Genomic DNA, 20009 nt, shown 5'->3' with positions numbered 1-20009 from the left:
GAGCAATCTAAGAATCTTGGCCTGATATTCCATTATAGTTCAGTGATATCTCACTTACAGATAATATCCAATACATTAGGAAAATATTGCTTCATCTTGTTATCAATAACGACACTCGGAAATCTGTCGCCTACATCTGCTCCCTCTGTTGCTTAATTCTGTCGTGATCTCTGCGAGAGCATGTTTCAAACTGCACCAGTAATAGAGCGTTTAGCAATACAATCATATAACCAACCAACAGCCATCGTTTTTTAAAAAATGAAAAACAAAAACACCCACAGATCTTAAGCACTGCCACTTCTCACACTGCTGCCTGTTGCTATTTTTTATCACTACACAAAAATATTTTTAAAAAATTCAAAAACAACCCAGCAGTAATAGCTGTTATGTTTAATGTGTTTGCTCCAGCAGCAATTCTAATAGGGATTTAGTTCGACAATCTGCATGCAATTTGTAGCATGATAAATCACAAAAATCAACACTTGCTAGCAGCACGGCTATGAAAATATGTCGGTAGCTACAATCTTGCATTTTCAACCATTTTCACTTTGCTTTCCGAAGACAGACAGAACAGCATGCAGCAACAGGCTATCTGCTTTAGTGTAAGGCTGGAGATAAATGGTCTAGGATTTGTCATATGTTTATTATGCCTCTTAGGCTACACTGAGATTTCCAAAGCATCTTTGGCTAAAACGAAATTAGACCGCTAACTCCACCCCTTAAGTTGATGATCACCGACTAGATTCTTACCTGTAATGGATTTAACAGTATCAGTGGATGCTGTATGCCCAAGCAGGTCATACTGAACTAAACTGGAAGACTCTTCAGGAACTTCCACTGAATTCTTAGGTCCTTTTGTCCAGGTATAAATCATTTCACTCTTTGGATATGCATCTGGGTGGGAAATACATACAATTAAAATGTTGGGTCTTAACCTATGGATGCCAACAGGCCTTTGGATCGCTTCAGGGTTTGTTTGTTTTTACTTTGATTAGCCAGTCACCTTAATAATTATATTTTTATTTTTTTTACTAGGGAGTGAACTGCTGCTCAGCTCTGCTTGCCAGACCCACCACTGCCATTCGCCCCATATTAACCCCTAGAGCTTCCTCTTCCCACCCCATACAATTACTAAGCTAATTTTTCACCTTCCCAACCCCATTTATAATAATTTATAATAATAATTTATTATTTATACCCCGCCCATCTGGCTGGGCTTCCCCAGCCACTCTGGGCGGCTTCCAAAAAAATATTAAAATACTGTAATACATCAAACGTTAAAAGCTTCCCTAAACAGGGCTGCCTTCAGATGTCTTCTAAAAGTCTGGTAGTTGTTGTTTGTTGTTGTTCTTTGACATCTGGTGGGAGGGCGTTCCACAGGGAGGGCGGCACTGCCGAGAAGGCCCTCTGCCTGGTTCCCTGTAATTTCTGAAGCAGTTTCTCTCTTCAATTCTGCAGTGACTCCACTTTACAGCCATTTTCACTTTCACCCCTATATCCATGCCTCCTTCTCCTCTCCCTCCTTCTGTGCAACTTCTTCTTGAACACAAACTACCCTATTGGTAAACTCCTGAATCTTCCTCAAGCCACACATAGCAATTAGCTTCATTTTCACCTTCCATTCAGTTGTGAAACCACCACCCCATTCTATTCTGCATTTCTTTTAATGGCACTTCTCCCATTCCCTTACCCCCTTTCCCCTCTTTTTTTTGCAACACCCCATTTTTACCTGCACCCCACATTTCCTCCCCCTTCCTCACTTTTCTCAGCTCTTCTTTACACCCAGATCGCCCCCACAGCCATCTTTGTGCACACCCCCCCATTGTGAGATATGTTACTGGATCTTTAAGATGAAACAGAATTTAAAAAGCAAGTCTGCCATTGAACTTGTTCACTTAGAGAAGGTTAAGTTCAGTTGATGGGTGTTGTACACATATGGGTGTCTTCTTGTTAATGAAATATATATATTCTAAATTACTACATTGCACCAGGAACGTTGAAGAAAACACATGGTCCAGGAGTGAAATACATTGTACTATGGAATATTAGAGGGCTCCACAACCTTTATCTCTGTCACATGAACTGCTGAGAAATGGATGACGGAGAGCTTTGAGTACAGTGAGAAGGGAGAGATAGCAGAAGTTTGAGTAAGGCAGGGATGAAGAAACACTGATATGGTGGTTTTAAATAGCAGCACAGCTTTGAGTAAAGCAGGGATAGAGAAACACTGAGGGGTGGTTGTTTTTAACACACACACAAAGCTTTAACAAGGAGAAATGGCAGAGGTGGGTACCACACAGTAGCCAACACCAAGAAGCAAAACAGCAGAGCTTTTCCCAACTCCCTTCTCCCTTCTTTTAAGCTGCCATTTCAAAATCAGTCCAGTGATATCCCCTGCTATCAATTTCAATTGACCTAAGCCATGCAGCTCTGGATATTATCTGACCAGTTTCATACATAAGACGTTAAGTAGAGAAGGTCTGTGTGACTTACAACTCCCAAATTTCAGAGGACAGGCGTGACCATCCATTGGGAAATCGACCAATCTCATGGGGCACTCAGCACTTATGGTGAGCCTATAAGGAACAAAATGGAATTAGCCCCAGAATGATGTGTTGCCTCTCTCACGCAAAGTAAAATAAAAGAACGGAAAGATAGATAAATCAACTACCTCATTGTATAAAGGATGGTACCATTTCTCATGATTCTGAATAGTTTATTTGGGGCTGTCATATTATGTGAGACAGATTTTTTCCCATTCCGGAAGAAAGTGTCTGGTGTCCACACTTTGGTAACCATCAAGTTGTTAAGTCTTAGAATTTCAATGGGACCATCATATCTTAATCTTTTGTCGACCCACGTCTGACGAAAGAAAACATCCATCGTGTATTCCTACAGTAATTTGGAAGAGACACAAACTTAATATGTTTTATAAGCATATCCTTTCTATGAATATCCCTCAAGGACAAATTAGTCACTGGTAACTGTAAACTCCCTAAACACATTTCTATCAATTAAACAGAACTATGTACTCCTTTAATACTTTAATTTTCCACATTAGTCATATAAATAAATTGCTATACATATTAAATCAATCAAAAATAATTACTATAATCTAATAGAATGGCAAGAAGCACGCAATTAAACTTGTACTCTAGCACAGAACTGGAAACAGAATGATTAATTCATTAACATATGTTAATGGTTTTCATGTCCACGCTATTTTTTTTAAACAGATGGACAAATTAAAATATGCAGTGGGCCACATGATTAATTATATCAGCCAAAATCAAAGGAATATTATCTAATTTCAACAAATAAAACACAGATGGGATGATCCAAATGGGAAGTAGCATGTCACAAAATGATCATGCAGCCCTTTATTTGGACACCACTTATGTACACGCATCTTTCCAATGGCCTTCATAAATGTGTTCACAGGACTAAAAAATGTGTGCATGTGTAGATAAAGATCTATAGGTGCATGCATATGGCTTAATGCAGAACCCTATGTGAACTGCAAAGGTCACATGGACATCTAGAGCAAAGAGGCTCCAGAGCAAATGCATACAAACCTCAGCAGAGAGGGCAAGTCCATATGGAAAAGGATATGCGCACGAAGCTGATGTTTTCAGCTGAAATCAAGTCCCAAATAAATGTGACTAGGTCTGAAACCTTAGCGAACCAATTGTGAAATCACTGGGCACTTGAAAAACATGCACTGGAAGATGCACGGATTGAGCAAGAGCAAGGCATAGACTAGAGTCACGACTATGCATTTGCTGCAACTTCCAAGCAGGAGGAGAGAAAATGTGTGGAAGATGGAACTGGGTGTGAAACTCAACTACCTGAGAACCTCAGCTTGCACTTACAGTGGTACCTTGGTTCTCAAACGCCTTGGTTCTCAAACGCCTTGGTTCCAAACACCAAAAACCCAGAAGTAAGTATTCCAGTTTTCGAATGTTTTGTGGAAGCCGAGCGTCCAATGCAGCTCTCAGCTGTTGTTTCTGGGGCGTCTGCACCAATCAGAAGCTGCGCCTTGGTTTTCGAACATTTTGGAAGTCAAAAGGACTTCCGGAACGGATTAAGTTTGGCGCTTTTGTTTTTGCTATTTTTTTTGCGTTTTTTGTTTTTGAGGCTTTTTCAGTTAATTTGTTTTTGTGACTGTGTGGAACCCAGTTTATCTACTGATTGATTGATTGATTGATTGATTGATTGTGTGACTGTGGAAATGGATAAAAGGCCCCCCTCCAAACAATGACTATCATCAGTGCAGGTAAGAACAAATTTTAATTTTAATTTTTATCATCTACAATACTTTCTTATTTATTTTATAGTACAGTACATTGATTATTGCTTTCATTTTATGGATCAATGGTCTCATTAGATAGCAAAATTCATGTTAAATTACTGTTTTAGGGTTCTTTTTACAAGTCTGGAACGGATTAATCCATTTTGCATTACTTTCTATGGGAAAGCACTCCTTGGTTTTGGAATGCTTTGGTTTTGGAACGGACTTCCGGAACGGATTAAGTTTGAGAACCAAGGTACCGCTGTATTTGTTTATCTATTGGGAGGATTTATAGTCCTTACTGTTGGAATGAGAACAAGCAATACCTGATGAAACATCAGAAGATTAATAAGATTTCTAGTAACTGTGGGCACAGCCTTATAGCTCTGCATTAGCTTCTTGCCCCTCCCTGTGACTTAAAGGAGTAGTATAAATTGTGCAAAATGAGGCAACTCAGGGAAATGCACCTCTTTTGCTTAATATGTACAGTTCATAGACTTCAGACTTCCGTGGCTCAGACTAAGTCTTTAATGCCAGTATCTAATGCCTCTGTTCCTGCCACTGTTGTCCTTCAAATCCAACAAGGTTATATTGGGGTGACTATTCTCCAAAGAACTGGCTATATCATTTCCATAGCTGGTGTAAATCTGCTGAAAGTGATTTAAACAAAAACCAAAAAAACTCACACACATTGGTCTAAATCCTGCATGGGAGGACCAGAATCAGGGCTGCCACATCTAAAAATAGCCTGAAAATTAGGCTGCTGCTAATCTTCCCTACTTTGCATGATTGACAGTAGTGCACAAAGGCATCTGAATTAGTCGTTCACTCATTACTGGGGTTCATTTCCTCACCGCCACCTCAACCCTACAAAATCAAAAAAAGCGAGTGATACCTACCATCTCTACATCAGAAACAGGTCCAAAACTGGTGACATAGATATCTGTTTTGACTTCAGTTACAGGACCTAATATATATAAAAAGGAAGTAAGCAAGGAAAATTGGAATGTTTCAGGTTTAAAAGCAGGAAAGATTGTACTTGCAAAAAAAGAAAAACCACATCTTATGCAATTGTCACTTTGACGATTCATTTGACTAATCGGAGGAAAATGCGCAGGCAGCATGTTCTTCCAACCAAGCCTGCTGAACTTGGAAATTCTTGCATAATGTTAATTTTCATGCCATCTCTTGACTTACGTAAGTACACTGGTACAATTCAGAAATGCTTTTGTAATGCGTTGTCTCGGATTGACATGGGCAAGAAAATACATGCACATGAAGATCTGGAAAAAGCTCTTTTTTATAGAGAGAAAAGTGGTCTGGACCTTCAAACTATGTTTCAAATTAGGTTAATGGGAAATATACAACTGCATTTGCAAAGACTCAGTTCACATATAACACCAAACCATGGTTTGACACTAGAGGAGCAAACCCTATACTCAGTTGCTGCCTTGTTCAAACTCCCTATCTTTCACTTTTGTGCTCCATCTGCTGCAGACCATGCCGTTTGCCACAGACCATATTTTGCAGTTACATCCAAGCTGGCAAACTATGGTTTGTGCTTGCTTTGCAAATCAGTGTAACACCGTATGATCAAATACTATTTTACAGTCCCATTCTGCAACGTAGGTACATGCCATAGTTTGCCAGTTTGGATGCAATGGCAAACTGGTTTACCAATAATCAGGAAGTAATCAATTGATAAGGAAGTGTAGAGGGAGGAGGACAGGGTAAAGGTGTGGGCACAGAGTTCATTCCTGCATGTGAACCTTCCAGAGTGTGATCCAACTAACTACACGAGAAATAGAAAACATAAAGAAGTTAGAATTCCCAATGCAATCCTACCACACCTCACTCAGAATACACACAGGTCCCACTATCCACCTGCTCATTATGCGAAAATTTGCTTATCCAAACACAAATTATGCCAAAACCTTGCTGCACACATGGCTGATTCAGATATCCAAACTGCCAGAGTTTGCCCACTTCCTTAATTTTTTGTGCTTTGCTGGCTAGGGGCTGCCATTTTAAGGCAAAAACCATGGAGAGAAGGAGTGGGGAGAAAGATTCGGACAAATCACCAAGCAGGATAAGTCAGACAAATCAGGGAACAGGAGACATTAGACAAAATCAGATTTTTCCTCTGCCTCTCTTTTGCTAATTGGCTGCAGGAAGAGAGCTCATGGATTAGAAACGTTCCCATAAGAAATAATGGCTCATCAGCACATTATGTGAATGCTCACTTAACAAATTATTTCCTGGGAATGCATTGTGTTCAGATGGTGGGACCTGCATTTATTTATGAGGATACTGTGGCTCCCAAGCATTTGGGGGGGGGGGGGAGTTGCCCTCCAATTCATTTGAGTTTAACATCCTTGACCACAATTAATGTCCAGGCTAATCAGTTCACAGCAAAGGAAGGAGCAAAGTGGCCGTGCGTGCAGTCAAAATGCTCATACATATTTTGTCTTAATAAGCCAAGTTATGGTTTATTAAGCCAAGTTACATAGCCAGCATGTTCACATACTGAGCTGGAAAACAAGTCACCAGCATCTATTGTCCATTATAGCCTCTTAATACCCTATGCCCCATTTTAGTTTTTCAAATGATTATAGCAAACAAAATAGCAACAGTGTCCATGATATTTCTACAAAACAATTTATCCTTATTAGATTTTTTAAAAAATCAGCATACTGGCTGACATTCTTTGCTGCCTCCAAAAGCTATTTTGTCTCAAGTAGGTTTATTTGAAAGGCACAATCTATTGGTGTTGTTTGAGCACATCCTTCTGTCCCCTTAAACTATTATCCATAACACATTTATTACTTCAACCCCCCTGAAAGGCATACAGACTTACACTTAGGCAAGTCTGTGATTGGAAGGAATTGTTTAGCTAGGGAGGTGGGAACCTCCACCATGTTCTCTCCAGGTTCAAAATAGTATGATGGGGGCAACTTTTGGTCCAATCTATCAGAGCTTTTCTTATGATATTATGACTTTAGAAGGTGGACAGGGATAATAATATAGATGGGTTCTGCTGCAAAACTGTGTATCTTAAAAAAGACCTCAGGCATATACAATATTTATTTATTTTTATTTTTTTGGTTGGTTGGTTGGTTGGTTGGTTGGTTGGTTGGTTGGTTGGTTGGTTAGTTAGTTAGCTAGAATACATACACACCCCTTCATCTATAGATTCAGGGCAGTTCACAACATAAACGCCTAATGCAGGAATCTCAATGCTATCAGTGATGGACCTACATTTTGGGGGCCCTGAAGCTTGAATCATCATGGAAGCCCTTTCACAACCAGCAATGAGGTCTGGGCATAGCTGTCAACCATCCCTCATTTGGCAGGAAAGTCCCTTATCCCAGCGCTGTGTCCCCCTGCTGTCCCTTACTGATGATGTCCCTTAAATTTCCCGGGTTTCAAAAGAAGCAGCTCCTCTCCCTCCCTCCCTCCCTGCCGGCCAGGGAGGAGGGAGGCTCCAACTGTGTTGCTTGGCTGCGTTGCTCACCCAATAAGGAGTCTAAGAACGACTGGGGAGGTGGAGCTTGCATGCCTTGTGCCGATCAAATCGGCTGCATTGCCTGGGGACTAGCCTTTGCTCAGCGCTTCCCAACAGAGAGGTGACGGTGGTTTTCCTTGCTGCATCCCCTTTGCCGGGTTGCTGCGCTGTGGGAACCACTGCTTGAGGCTTCGTTTGGCTGTTGGCTGGGCTTTCTGCCTTTGGTTTGGAGGGGCTCAGAAGTCGAACACACCTGTGCTCGGAAAATCCCTTATTTTGGCTGCTGATCCCTTATTTTTGAGGCTGCTGGTCCCTTATTTTCAAATCTGTAAGTTAACAGCTTTGGGTCTGGGTAGCCACTATTATCTTCTGCAATAGGCTTGTTCCACGGCAGATCAGCACACCTTTACAACATCTGTGCTACTGACTCTCAAACTTTGGGATGGTTGAAATATATACAACAAATATATACAACTCAGATTGAGTCATGTGACTCTAATTGAGTCACGGTGTGGACTAAAGATGCTTCTGGGGCCCCACCAGGATTAGCGGCCCTGAAGCTTAACCTTCATTAGTTTCATTGTTGATTCGTCCCTGATGGTTATTCTCTTTGGCTATACCAAAGAGGAAGAAGTTCCATATATTTCGAAGCCTTCAAACTTCCAAGCTGTTGGGTTTATTGGGCTCTTTTAAACAACTCTTGCAGCCTAGCAGGCACAATGTGACAACATTGTGAAGATTTTGTTGAAAGGTAAAGCGCATTTGCCTTGTGCCTAACATTGTTGTGTGCGCAAATGTCATCTAGTGTCAAAATGCAGAAAGGAAGCATAAACAATGAGAAAAGTGAAATTATTATTTCCCATTGGCCCGATATGGAGGTTTCAAGCTGCTAACTGAACACAGAACAAAAGCATGTAAAATTACCTCACTTCACAGTTTGTAAATTACACCTAAGAGTTCAGTTCGGAAGAAGATGAATGCAGGAATCACGAGAAGCTTTTCCCAACAAAGCAGCAATATACAAGCTATGTTAGGATCACAGTCACCTCAATCAGCTCCTGCAATTTTCTAGTTCAAAAGTCTTCACCTTCTATCTCTTTTTTCTGACTTTCCATTTTTAATTCATAAGTCATCATGATTGTGCAGCTGCTTGAAATCAACTCCTGAAAGTCCCCACATCTTCTTGTTGGAATGACAGCTTTTCTGAACATGACTTTATTCACTTAGCACAGGGTTGACAAACCTCTGACCTATGGCCCAGGCCTCCCTACTTCACCTGCAAGGCCATTTTGGACTCACTGTACATCTGGCTTGCATGTCCTTGTTGTAAACTTATTGCTTATTGCAGGGCATTTGGTTCCATGTGTGTAAAGCTTTTGCATTGCTGGGTTCTCTTTTACACACCTGAAGATCTTGTATCAGTGGTCAAGCTAACATGCCAAAACACACAGAATTAATGCTTCAACTGTCATTGGAAATCCATCAGATTGCTTTTGTTTGATTCAAAGCCAGCGGACCTGATGGGATACCTGCCGAAGTCTTCAAAGTGGGCAGAAATGAACTGACACAACAACTTCACAAGCTCATTGAAAAAATCTGGGAGAGAGAGGAGATCCCAGCAGACTTTAGGGATACCAAAATTATCAACCTTTTTTTAAAAAAGGTGATAGAATGGATTGCGGAAACTATAGAGGCATCTCTTTATTAACTGCGGCCTGCAAAATTCTTGTAAGGATCTTAGCAAACCGTCTCCTAACTATATCCGAGGCTACCCTTCCTGAATCCCAAAGTGGTTTTTGACTTTCTAGGGGGACAGTGGACATGATTTTCACTGCTTGACAGATTCAAGAAAAATGCAGAGAGCAAAACCATCCCCTGTATATGGCATTTATCAACCTGGCTAAGGCCTTTGACACTGTAAATTGTAATGCCCTGTGGACTGTCCTTCTGAAAATTGGCTGCCCAGATAAATTTGTGAATATCCTTCAGTTCCTCCATGATAATATGATAGAAACAATTGCAGATAACAATGGCTCTCAAAGTGAACCATTCACAGTGGGAGCAAGTGTTAAACAGGGTTGCGTTATCGCCCCAACTCTATTAATTGCTTTCATTGCCATGATCCTACACATTGTCAAAGGGAAACTCCCCACCAGGGCAGAAATCATAGATCAACAGATGGAAAGCTCTTTAACTGGAGTAGACTGGAAACAAAGAGTAAGTTACCATAATTTCCATCATAGAGCTTCAATATCCTGATGACAATGTAGTGTGTGCACACTCAGAGGATGACTTCCAAACCATTCTAAATATCTTCACAGAAGCCTATCACTCAACATCCAAAAAAACCCAAAGTGCGGCACCAACAAGGACAAAACAATCCCTCTGCAGTGCCACAAATCCAACTCAATGGTGTAACGCTGAAGAGTGTCAATCACTTTTCCTACCTGGGCAGTTATCTTGACACAAGGGCCAACATTGATTCCAAAATTCAGCATCGCCTGAGCTCAGCAAGTGCAGCTTTCTCCCAATTGAAGTGCAGAGTGTTTGAGCACCAAGACATTCTCAGGGAAACCAAAGCGCTTGTTTACAAAACTATTGTACTACCAGCCTTACTGTATGCTTGTGAAACATGGACCACTTATAAACGCCATCACCAACTCCTTGAAAGATTCCATCAACGGTGTCTCTGGAAAAAAATTCATATCACTTGGGAAGACAGGCAAACTAATGCTAGTATACTGGAAGAAGCAAAGATCACCAGCGTCAAAGCAATGATTCTTCAACATCAACTGCTTGTGTTGTTCGCATGCCTGATTATCGTCTTCCAAAGCAACTACTCTATTCCGAACTTAAAAATGGAAAGCGTAATGCTGGTGGTCAACAAAAGAGGCTTAAAGACTTTTTCAAGACAAATCTTTAAAAATGTATATAAACACCGACAACTGGGAAACGCTGGCCTGTGAGTGCTCCAATTGGAGAACAGCCTTTACCAAAGGTGTCATAGACTTTGAAGATGCTCAAACTCAGGACAAAAGGAAGAAACATGCTAAGAGGAAGGCACACTTGGCAAACCCTCACCTTGATCAACTCCTGCCCAGAAACCTATGTCCCCACTGTGGAAGGATGTGTGGATCCAGAATTGGCCTCCACAGTCACTTACGGACTCATTGTTAAAACCATGTTTATGGAAGACTATCTTTCTCGGCTATGAGTGATCGCCAAAAAAGAAGAAGACATGTGCAATGGTAGAGGCCTGGCCGGAAAGATTAAAACTCACCACTGCTACACAGGAGACAGAATGAAGAAAAGGAAATACAAATTTGCTCTACCCTATAGCTTGACCAAATGTGGCTAGGAGCTAAGTGGAGTCATAAGGTAAAGGTAAAGGGACCCCTGACCATTAGGTCCAGTCATGGCCAACTCTGGGGTTGCGGCGCTCATCTTGCTTTATTGGCCGAGGGAGCCGGCGTACAGCTTCTGGGTCATGTGGCCAGCATGACTAAGCCACTTCTGGAGAACAAGAGCAGCAGATGGAAACACTGTTTACCTTCCTACCGGAACGGTACCTATTTATCTACTTGCACTTTGACATGCTTTTGAACTGCTAGGATGGCAGGAGCAGGGACCGAGCAACGGGAGCTCAGCCCGCTGCGGGGATTCGAACTGTGACCTTCTGATCGGCAAGTCCTAGGCTCTGTGGTTTAACCCACAGCGCCACCTGCGTCCCTCAAAGTGGAGTCATAGAACTTAGCAAAGTGTAGACTTGCATTTTGACTTGAAATGTCCGTTTTGAGCTTCTCAGAAGTATGTAAAGGCAAGAAGTGAGTGGGGAGTGCTGGCCCGCAATGGCGCCTGCCAGAGAGGTGCCGGAACTGCGCTCCAGTGCACATCAACTGAAAAAACACTGATTAAAGCCTTTATACATACATTTTTTTAAAGCCCACATTACTTCTATTGCTTCCCTCCCTCTGCTTCCTGCACTACTGATTGTTAGTTCTTTTTGGCAGAGACCTGCTCTCTCTTTTTTAATGTGTTGTTCTCTGGAATTTCATGTGTCATAAAAGCACTATGAAAATTAAGTAATAATAAACTTTTAACTACCCAGTGCATGCAACTTTTAACTACCCAGTGCATCCACATACAGTGGTACCTCGGCTTACATACGCTTCAGGTTACAGATGCTTCAGGTTACAGACTCCGCTAACCCAGAAATAGTACCTCAGGTTAAGAACTTTGCTTCAGGATAAGAACAGAAATCGGGCTCCGGCAGTGTGGCAGCAGCAGGAGGCCCCATTAGCTAAAGTGGTGCTTCAGGTTAAGAACAGTTTCAGGTTAAGTACGGACCTCCAGAACGAATCAAGTACTTAACCCGAGGTACCACTGTATAGTAAACAACCAGCAATGGGAAACATCCAGAGTAAGATCTACTAACTGAACCTCAAGCTAATCCTAAGGGAGTACACATACTCTGAAGCGTGAGACCAAAAGCAGTGAGAGAATTTTTTAGGAATTCAAAGACTAATTTAACACCATTTCAGACAGTACAGAACACCCTGGGTGCCAGCTTGCGTGCTGAAGTGTAAGACACAAACATGAAATGCCAGCCAGGACCTGCTTATCCTTAATACCTAAATTTATTTTGGTTTAGAACTTAACATACGCAGGCAAAGTGGCACAACAAGGTGCTACTGAGGGAAATTGTTTTATTACCACATTGAAAAGGAAAAGAAAACATCTGCGCATAATACAGATGAACATTCAGGTGATAAGGTATACAGTTATTACACAAGAGCAAGCTAATGCTGGGTTGGAGAAAATGAAAAACTGCTTCTTGGTGGACCTTCTAAAAAAATCCCCGTTTGCATTCTAGGAACTATTTATAGATTTAGTGGTGAGCATTTTTAATGTCAGCTAAATAGTAGGGGAGCTTTACACACACTGCAATGGGCACTGTCAAGTATGAATCACCGCTCAGAGGAACAAACATTCCAAAGAATGGAAAGCAACTGAGTGCAAAATTCAATTATTACTCAGTTTCACATCAGACAGGGAGAGTGTCCAGTGGCTGCCCCACCCCCCCATCTCACGTCGGCTGCCGAGCCTCACTCTGTGCCACTCACTTTCAGCTGAGATGATAACAGGCAAACTGGGAACAGAAGAACAGAAAAGGGAGAGTTTCGGTGTGGAAAAGCACGGCCATTTGGAGCAGGCAGATCGATAACTTCCCAGCAAATTACGCCTTTAAATTGATAATAAATATTTATGAATATAAAATGCTTTTATTGGTGGGCTGGGGGAGGGCAGTTGCACATCTCCCTCTCCTACTCAGGTATCTAGGCTGGTTGCTCAAGAGCAGCAACAGACTTCCAATTCGTTAGTAGTCCAAGTCTTCTTTGCCTGCACTAGCTCCTCCTTAGTTTCTCAGCCCAATTCAAGGGGCTGCCTTGAAAGCCCGCAAGAGCCTTTGTCCTGCGCACCTTACGGAGCATCTCTAATATGCTGCTTCCTGTTCTTTAAGAACTGGTGTCGCCTAGTGATGCGTAAGGATTATATAACCTATCTGAATCTCTTTGAACACTTGAAAGCACTAAGTAACACTTAGCATTTATAATTCTTTGAATGTGACCTTGGACCATGTCCCATTGCTGGTGCTAGGCACAAAGTCGGGACTTCTCTAAGATGGTATGGTAGTTCTTCTTTCTTCATAATGCATTTAATGCACACAAAAATATTTATATCCTGCTTCCCCAGTTCGTCTCCAGGATGCCCAGGGTGGTGAACACCATCAGAATTTAATAATAATAATAATAATAATAATAATAATAATAAATTTTATTTATAGCACACACATACAGAGATGCAAGTTTACAGAAAGAGCAAGTTTTTTTTATTTTAAAAAAGATAAATTTTTAGCATTCAGTAACCAGAAAGGCTTGCCACCACGCACACACATACAAAATTCACTTTGTGCAAAATACCAACACAGACGGCTCTCTTGGGAAAGAGAGTGCAATCAGCTGGGTGCTGCCACAGAGACGGCCTTTTCCTGAATCCCCCCCAACAACATGTATAGCAGACAAATGGGGGGAAGAAGAAGAGGAGGAGTTTGGATTTGATATCCCGCTTTATCACTACCCGAAGGAGTCTCGAAGCGGCTAACATTCACCTTTTCCCTTCCTCCCCCACAACCAACACTCTGTGAGGTGAGTGGGGCTGAGAGACTTCAGAGAAGTGTGACTGGCCCAAGGTCACCCAGCAGCTGCATGTGGAGGAGCGGAGACTCGAACCCGCTTCCCCACATTACGAGTCTATCACTCTTAACCACTACACCACACTGGGGAATCAAGCAGAGCTCCTAAAAAGTGCTGTGTGGGCCGACAGGCTCATAGAGTTAGAGCTAGTGATGACTGGTGCCCATTTGGGCTGGCAGGATGGGAGGCAGGAAGGTCAGCATTGGGTGGCACCACAGCCAGTAATAATAATAATAATAATAATAATAATAATAATAATAATAATAAATTTTATTTATATCCCGCCCTCCCCAGCCGAAGCCGGGCTCAGGGCGGCTAACAACAATCAAATAATCAAACAGTCAAATAATCACACATTCTAAAAATATTTCATTATAAAAATTAATTAAAATCAAATTGATGGCAACCGATTAAGCAAAATTCTGTGCAGGTTGCCAGAGGAGAGAGTCAGGCTGCGCCCTGACCAAAGTCCTGGTGGAACAACTCTGTCTTGCAGGCCCTGCGGAAAGATGTCAGGTCCCGCAGGGCCCTAGTCTCTTGTGACAGAGCGTTCCACCAGATTGGGGCCACAGCCTAGAAGTCCCTGGCTCTAGTTGAGGCCAGCCTAACCTCTCTGAGGCCTGGGACCTTGAGGATGTTATTATTTGCAGACCGTAGGTTTCTCCGTGGGGCATACCAGGAGAGGCGGTCCCGTAGGTACGAGGGTCCTAGGCCGTATAGGGCTTTAAAGGTTAAAACCAGCATCTTAAACCTGATCCTGTACTCCACCGGGAGCCAGTGCAGCTGGTATAGCACCGGATGAATGTGATCTCGCAGCGAAGACCCCATAAGGAGTCTCGCCGCGGCATTCTGCACCCGCTGGAGTTTTTGGGTCAGTCTCAAGGGCAGCCCCACGTAGAGCGAGTTACAATAATCCAGTCTGGAGGTGACCGTCGCATGGATCACAGTGGTTAGGTGAGGGCGAGAGAGATAAGGGGCCAACTGCTTAGCTTGGCGGAGATGAAAAAATGCCGCCTTTGTTATAGCTGTAATCTCCGCCTCCATAGAGAGGGAGATATCGAAGATTACACTCAAACTCTTAACGGACGGTGCTGGCACTAATTGCACCCCCGCAAGAGATGGGAGTTGCCCCCTCGATCCCATATCGTCCCGCCCCAGCCAGATGACCTCTGTCTTCAAAGCCATCCTCTGACTGGTTGCCAGTAAGAAACGAGGCAGCCTGGGGCTTACTGAGGGCACACTGAAATTGGTGGGTCAATACCTCATTTGCCATAATGAAACCCCTTCTATTCCTGGAAGTATTTGGGTCCCAACCATTTAGGGTGTAAGTATGGTGCTCTCCGATCTCCCCCTTTTTTAATTTAAGTTTTTAATCTTTCAGTTCGCTGTTAGTGTTTCTATGGGATTTTGAACCTGTGCATCGATTTGAGGATGGTTTATACAGTGGTACCTCAGGTTAAGTACTTAATTCGTTCCAGAGGTCCGTACTTAACCTGAAACTCTTCTTAACCTGAAGCATCACTTTAGCTAATGGGGCCTCCTGCTGCCGCTGCACCGCCGGAGCACGATTTCTGTTCTCATCTTGAAGCAAAGTTCTTAACCTGAAGCACTAGTTCTGGGTTAGCGGAGTCTGTAACCTGAAGCTTATGTAACCTGAAGCGTATGTAACCCGAGGTACCACTGTATACAAAGGAACTAACCTACACACACACACACACACAAGCAACTAGAAGAGCAAATGTTCGCCACAGCCACAAAACTATGAAGTCAGCGTATATTTGCCACTCGTTTTGTATAACTGTACACCCTACTCACAGAAAAAAACGATGTTTTGGTCTGCGTAGCTGCAATAATAGACTTGAAATGGTTTCTCCACACACGTTCAAGCCGATATATCTGTAGCCACACTACCTAGAAATTTGGTTGTGCATTTTTTAAAAAGACAACTGCAGTTCTCAGCAGGTTGTAGTCAAAGTGTATGCTTGTATGGCAGTTCTTCAGAATCACAGAAGCTCTGTAGCCCTGCTGCTGAGTAGTTTATGCAGTACCAAATAGACTACTTTATTGGTATGGTTTTGAAGCTGTGGCCCTGCATGTTCCTTAGGGAGGGAGGTCATAAGAAACCTCCTCTTAAATTTTGTATGCCATTATTCATTTCTCTTTTCTTCAGTGAGTAGCCTCAGACAAGTGTGTGGTGTTTAATATGATGGAAAGGCAGATATCAACCTCTCCGTCAAGTTCCCCTCACAAGCAGACCATTGGCCTGATGGGAGTTCATCTATAAAGCACCTCATTGGCCACCACATGCAGATATGTGCTGGGACACCTCAATAAACAAACAAAAAAATGTCTACATAGAAAGCATCCCCTGAGGAAAACATTGCTGTAGAGGTGATAAACTGAAGATCGCAACCACATCTATGACATCTTCCCGATTCAAAGAAGGTCATTTGAAGAAATTATGAGGTAATTTGCTTTTCACTGCTATTCAACACTCAGCCTATCAGCTAAAGATGCCAACAAGGTATCAACTGGGGCCAATTTCGTGAGCAGGACACCTGTCCACTGGGGACAGTGCTAAGAATACCATCTAATTTTGCCAAGGTCACTGAGCAGTAGACAGATGGTAATAACTTCAGTCACTACCAACCTGGGAAAGAAATCAAGAAAGACAATGTATAGGTAAATACTAGGCCCATATCTTTTTAGCAGTCATCTGAGTCATCCAGTTTTGCCATTTGGACAGCTGCCTGGAAAACCGATCAGCCTCGCTTCGTGGCTTAAATGACACTGACAATTTTGTTTTTCAGGTAAGCAGAATAAGTTTGTAACAAAAGTATGAAGCCAATTGTACGGATGGCTTTTTGGAACACTTGTTGTATGAAAATTATCTCCGAAGAATCGTAGAAAACCACATTCTTTCCATTTCCAGTTTTTCTCTTGTTTTCTGACAGGCTGGCTACCAAGGCTTAACTCAAAGCTTGCGCTGAGTACAGGTGGGGAGCATTTCGCATGGGGGTTCCATTCCCAGCCCCCCCCCATCGATGGAGTGCGTATAAGTGCGCCCCACCCCATTAGACCTGTTCTGCTCCACCCCCATTCCTTCTACAGTTCCACCCTCTTCTGGGTCCAAAAGAACCCCTGTGTTGGTGACTACATGTCATATATGACATTAGCTATAGGGCAGGTAAAAATATGACTGGGTCAAAAGCGGGCTAGAGGCTTCATCAGGTGATGAATAGCACACACAAAACATTTTGCAAGCACTAGCAAGTATTATTAAGGGAAGCGGGTGGCGCTGTGGGTTAAACCACAGAACCTAGGACTTGCCGATCAGAAGGTCAGCGGTTTGAATCCCTGCGTCGGGGTGAGCTCCCATTGCTCGGTCCCAGCTTCTGCCAACCTAGCAATTCGAAAGCACAAAGTGCAAGTAGATAAATAGGTACCGCTCTGGCAGGAAGGTAAACGGCGTTTCCGTCTGCTGCTCTGGATCGCCAGAAGCGGCTCAGTCATGCTGGACGCATGACCCAGAAGCTGTACGCCGGCTCCCCCGGCCAATAAAGTGAAATGAGCTCCACAACCCCAGAGTTGGCCATGACTGGACCTAACAGTCAGGGGTCCCTTTACCTTTTTAACAAGTATTATTATTATTATTACTATTACCCATTCTTCATTCTAACATCCCAGAGCGAGTGACAGCAATTCAAAATACAACATTTTTAAAAGTTTAAAACAATCAGCATCAAATGATGTAGTCGCTTCCCAGTTCACAAGCTCCTGAACCAGCCCTCATTATAGTTATCATTAACTGCACCCACGTACACACCCCTGCTGCAATTATCTGTCTGGTTACTGGCGAAGGAACTTAAGATCAAATCAAATATTTTTTAATAAATAAATAAAAGGGTTAGAACTCCTGCAGAGGAATGTCTTTTGATCCAGGGTAAATGCGGTCACGTTTTCCAAAGGGTGAAGTTCTTTGGAGTATTATAATTATTACATTTTCTCTGAACTGTCAAAGCACTCTGTGTACAATCATCACAGTAATGGTTAAAATAAGCCTTTAAGGTAGGTCAGTATATTTAAACCCATATTACAGATCAGGACTGGGGGGCAAAACTCCCACTACATAGAACAATGACTCGCCAACGATCTCCAAAATAATAAATAGGTAAGAAGGAAATCGAGGATTGGGCCATTTTGAGTACATAAGCAGCAGAGCTGGAAGAGGCGCTTAACCCATTTGTTAATGTCCCTAGCATAGCTGTCAACCGTCCCTTATTTGGCGGGAAACTCCCTTATCCCAGCGCTGTGTCCCGCTCCTGTCCCTTATTGATGATGTCCCTTAAATTTCCTGGGTTTCAAAGGAAGCAGCTCCTCTCCCTCCCTCCCTGCCGGCCAGGGAGGAGGGAGGCTCCAACTGTGTTGCTTGGCTGCGTTGCTCACCCAATAAGGAGTCTAAGAACGACTGGGGGGTGGAGCTTGTATGTCTTGTGCCGATCAAATTGGCTGCATTGCCTGAGGACTCGCCTTTGCTCAGCGCTTCCCAGCAGAGAGGTGATGGTGGTTTTCCTTGCTGCATCCCCTTTGCCGGGTTGCTGCGCAGTGGGAACCATCGCTTGAGGCTTTATTTGGCTGTTGGCTGGGCTCAGAAGTTGAACATACCTGTGCCCGGAAAATCCCTTATTTTGGCTGCTGATCCCTTATTTTCGAGGCTGCTGGTCCCTTATTTTCAAATCTGTAAGTTGAAGGTATGGTGCCAAGCTCCACCCACTGCTACAGGAGCCCACGAAGCTTGCAAAGCCACGGAGGGGGAAAAGCAGGGAACAGGGAGTTAAGTGGAGCAGAATGCCAGTCAGCAGAAAATAGGATAAGCACCTGTCCACCCAGACTTGGCCCTTTCAAAAAAAAAATTTCATTTTCAAATAAAAGAACACAGAGGCTTGGTTAGGCTCATTTGTGCCTAACACTTAGATTGCTCTTATGAGATACGGGTTTTAGTGCTGGATTTACGTATATGCTAAACAAGCTGTAGCTTAGGGTCCCACTCTCTTGGGGACTCCAAAAAAATTAAAGGAAAAAAACCTGGATGTACACTTCCAAAATATAAGATAAAAAACGAATAAAATACATACAGCAACAGTGTTTTGTGTTGAGTAGGCTCCTGTGATGTAAGTAATGGGCCCTGCCTGCTAGCCTCCTCCCTAAAATATCACTGGTTTGCTCATTTCTATATATAGGGTGCCTACATTCTGCACAGACTGGTTGCATGACAACATGTGCAAATGGCTTTAGGTCCATAAATTACCATATAGCATATATTCAACACAAAAAACAGTGACAGTTTGTTGTTGACAAAGGACAGCTGTATTTCGGCATTTGTCCTGTGTTCAGTGCAATCCTATGCATGCCTACTCAGAAGGAAGCTCAGTTGTGTTTCAGTGGGGCTTAGCAATCCTAGGCATACCACAATGTGAGTTCCGCTAAAAACGACAGAGTTTTCTCTAGAGAAAACATTTCTGCTTCTGAGTAAACACAAACAGAATTTCACTATGTATCATTTCTCTCCAGTTTTCTTTCCCACTTATCACAAGGGATCGTGTGGGTGTGAAATGGAGCCAGGGAAGGGATCATTCCCTGGCAGGTGAAATGTGTGCTCATTGGCTAGGTAGGTTTCTCTGGTAAAGCAGGGCTAAATCCACATCCTTTTTTGTCTTCTCTCAAAAGCACGTCAAAGTGCAAGTAGATAAATAGGTACCACTCCGGCGGGAAGATAAACGGCGTTTCTGTGCGCTGCTCTGGTTTGCCAGAAGCGGCTTAGTCATGCTGGCCACATGACCCGGAAGCTGTACACCGGCTCCCTCGGCCAATAAAGCGAGATGAGTGCCGCAACCCCAGAGTAGTCCACGACTAGACCTAATGGTCAGGGGTCCCTTTACCTTTACCTTTACACCATACG

General features: G+C 42.9%; 1 protein-coding gene across 1 annotated transcript in view; it reads right to left on the bottom strand.

The window, feature by feature from the left end:
• The window catches only part of GABRA4 (gamma-aminobutyric acid type A receptor subunit alpha4), a 63462-nt gene that overhangs the window by 27142 nt on the left and 16311 nt on the right, over positions 1 to 20009 (bottom strand). The window contains exons 3-6 of the mRNA XM_083754990.1: positions 5191 to 5258; positions 2672 to 2892; positions 2494 to 2576; positions 751 to 894 (exon numbers count right to left, since the gene is read on the bottom strand). Of these exons, the coding sequence (XP_083611116.1) occupies positions 751 to 894; positions 2494 to 2576; positions 2672 to 2892; positions 5191 to 5258 (516 nt within the window). The remainder of the gene's footprint in view (positions 1 to 750; positions 895 to 2493; positions 2577 to 2671; positions 2893 to 5190; positions 5259 to 20009) is intronic.

Source organism: Podarcis gaigeae (genome assembly GCF_964106915.1).
Source record: "Podarcis gaigeae genome assembly, chromosome: 9".
Classification (NCBI taxonomy): domain Eukaryota; kingdom Metazoa; phylum Chordata; class Lepidosauria; order Squamata; family Lacertidae; genus Podarcis; species Podarcis gaigeae.
Note: the sequence above shows the minus strand (reverse complement) of the source record. Positions and strands in the feature narration are given on the sequence as shown.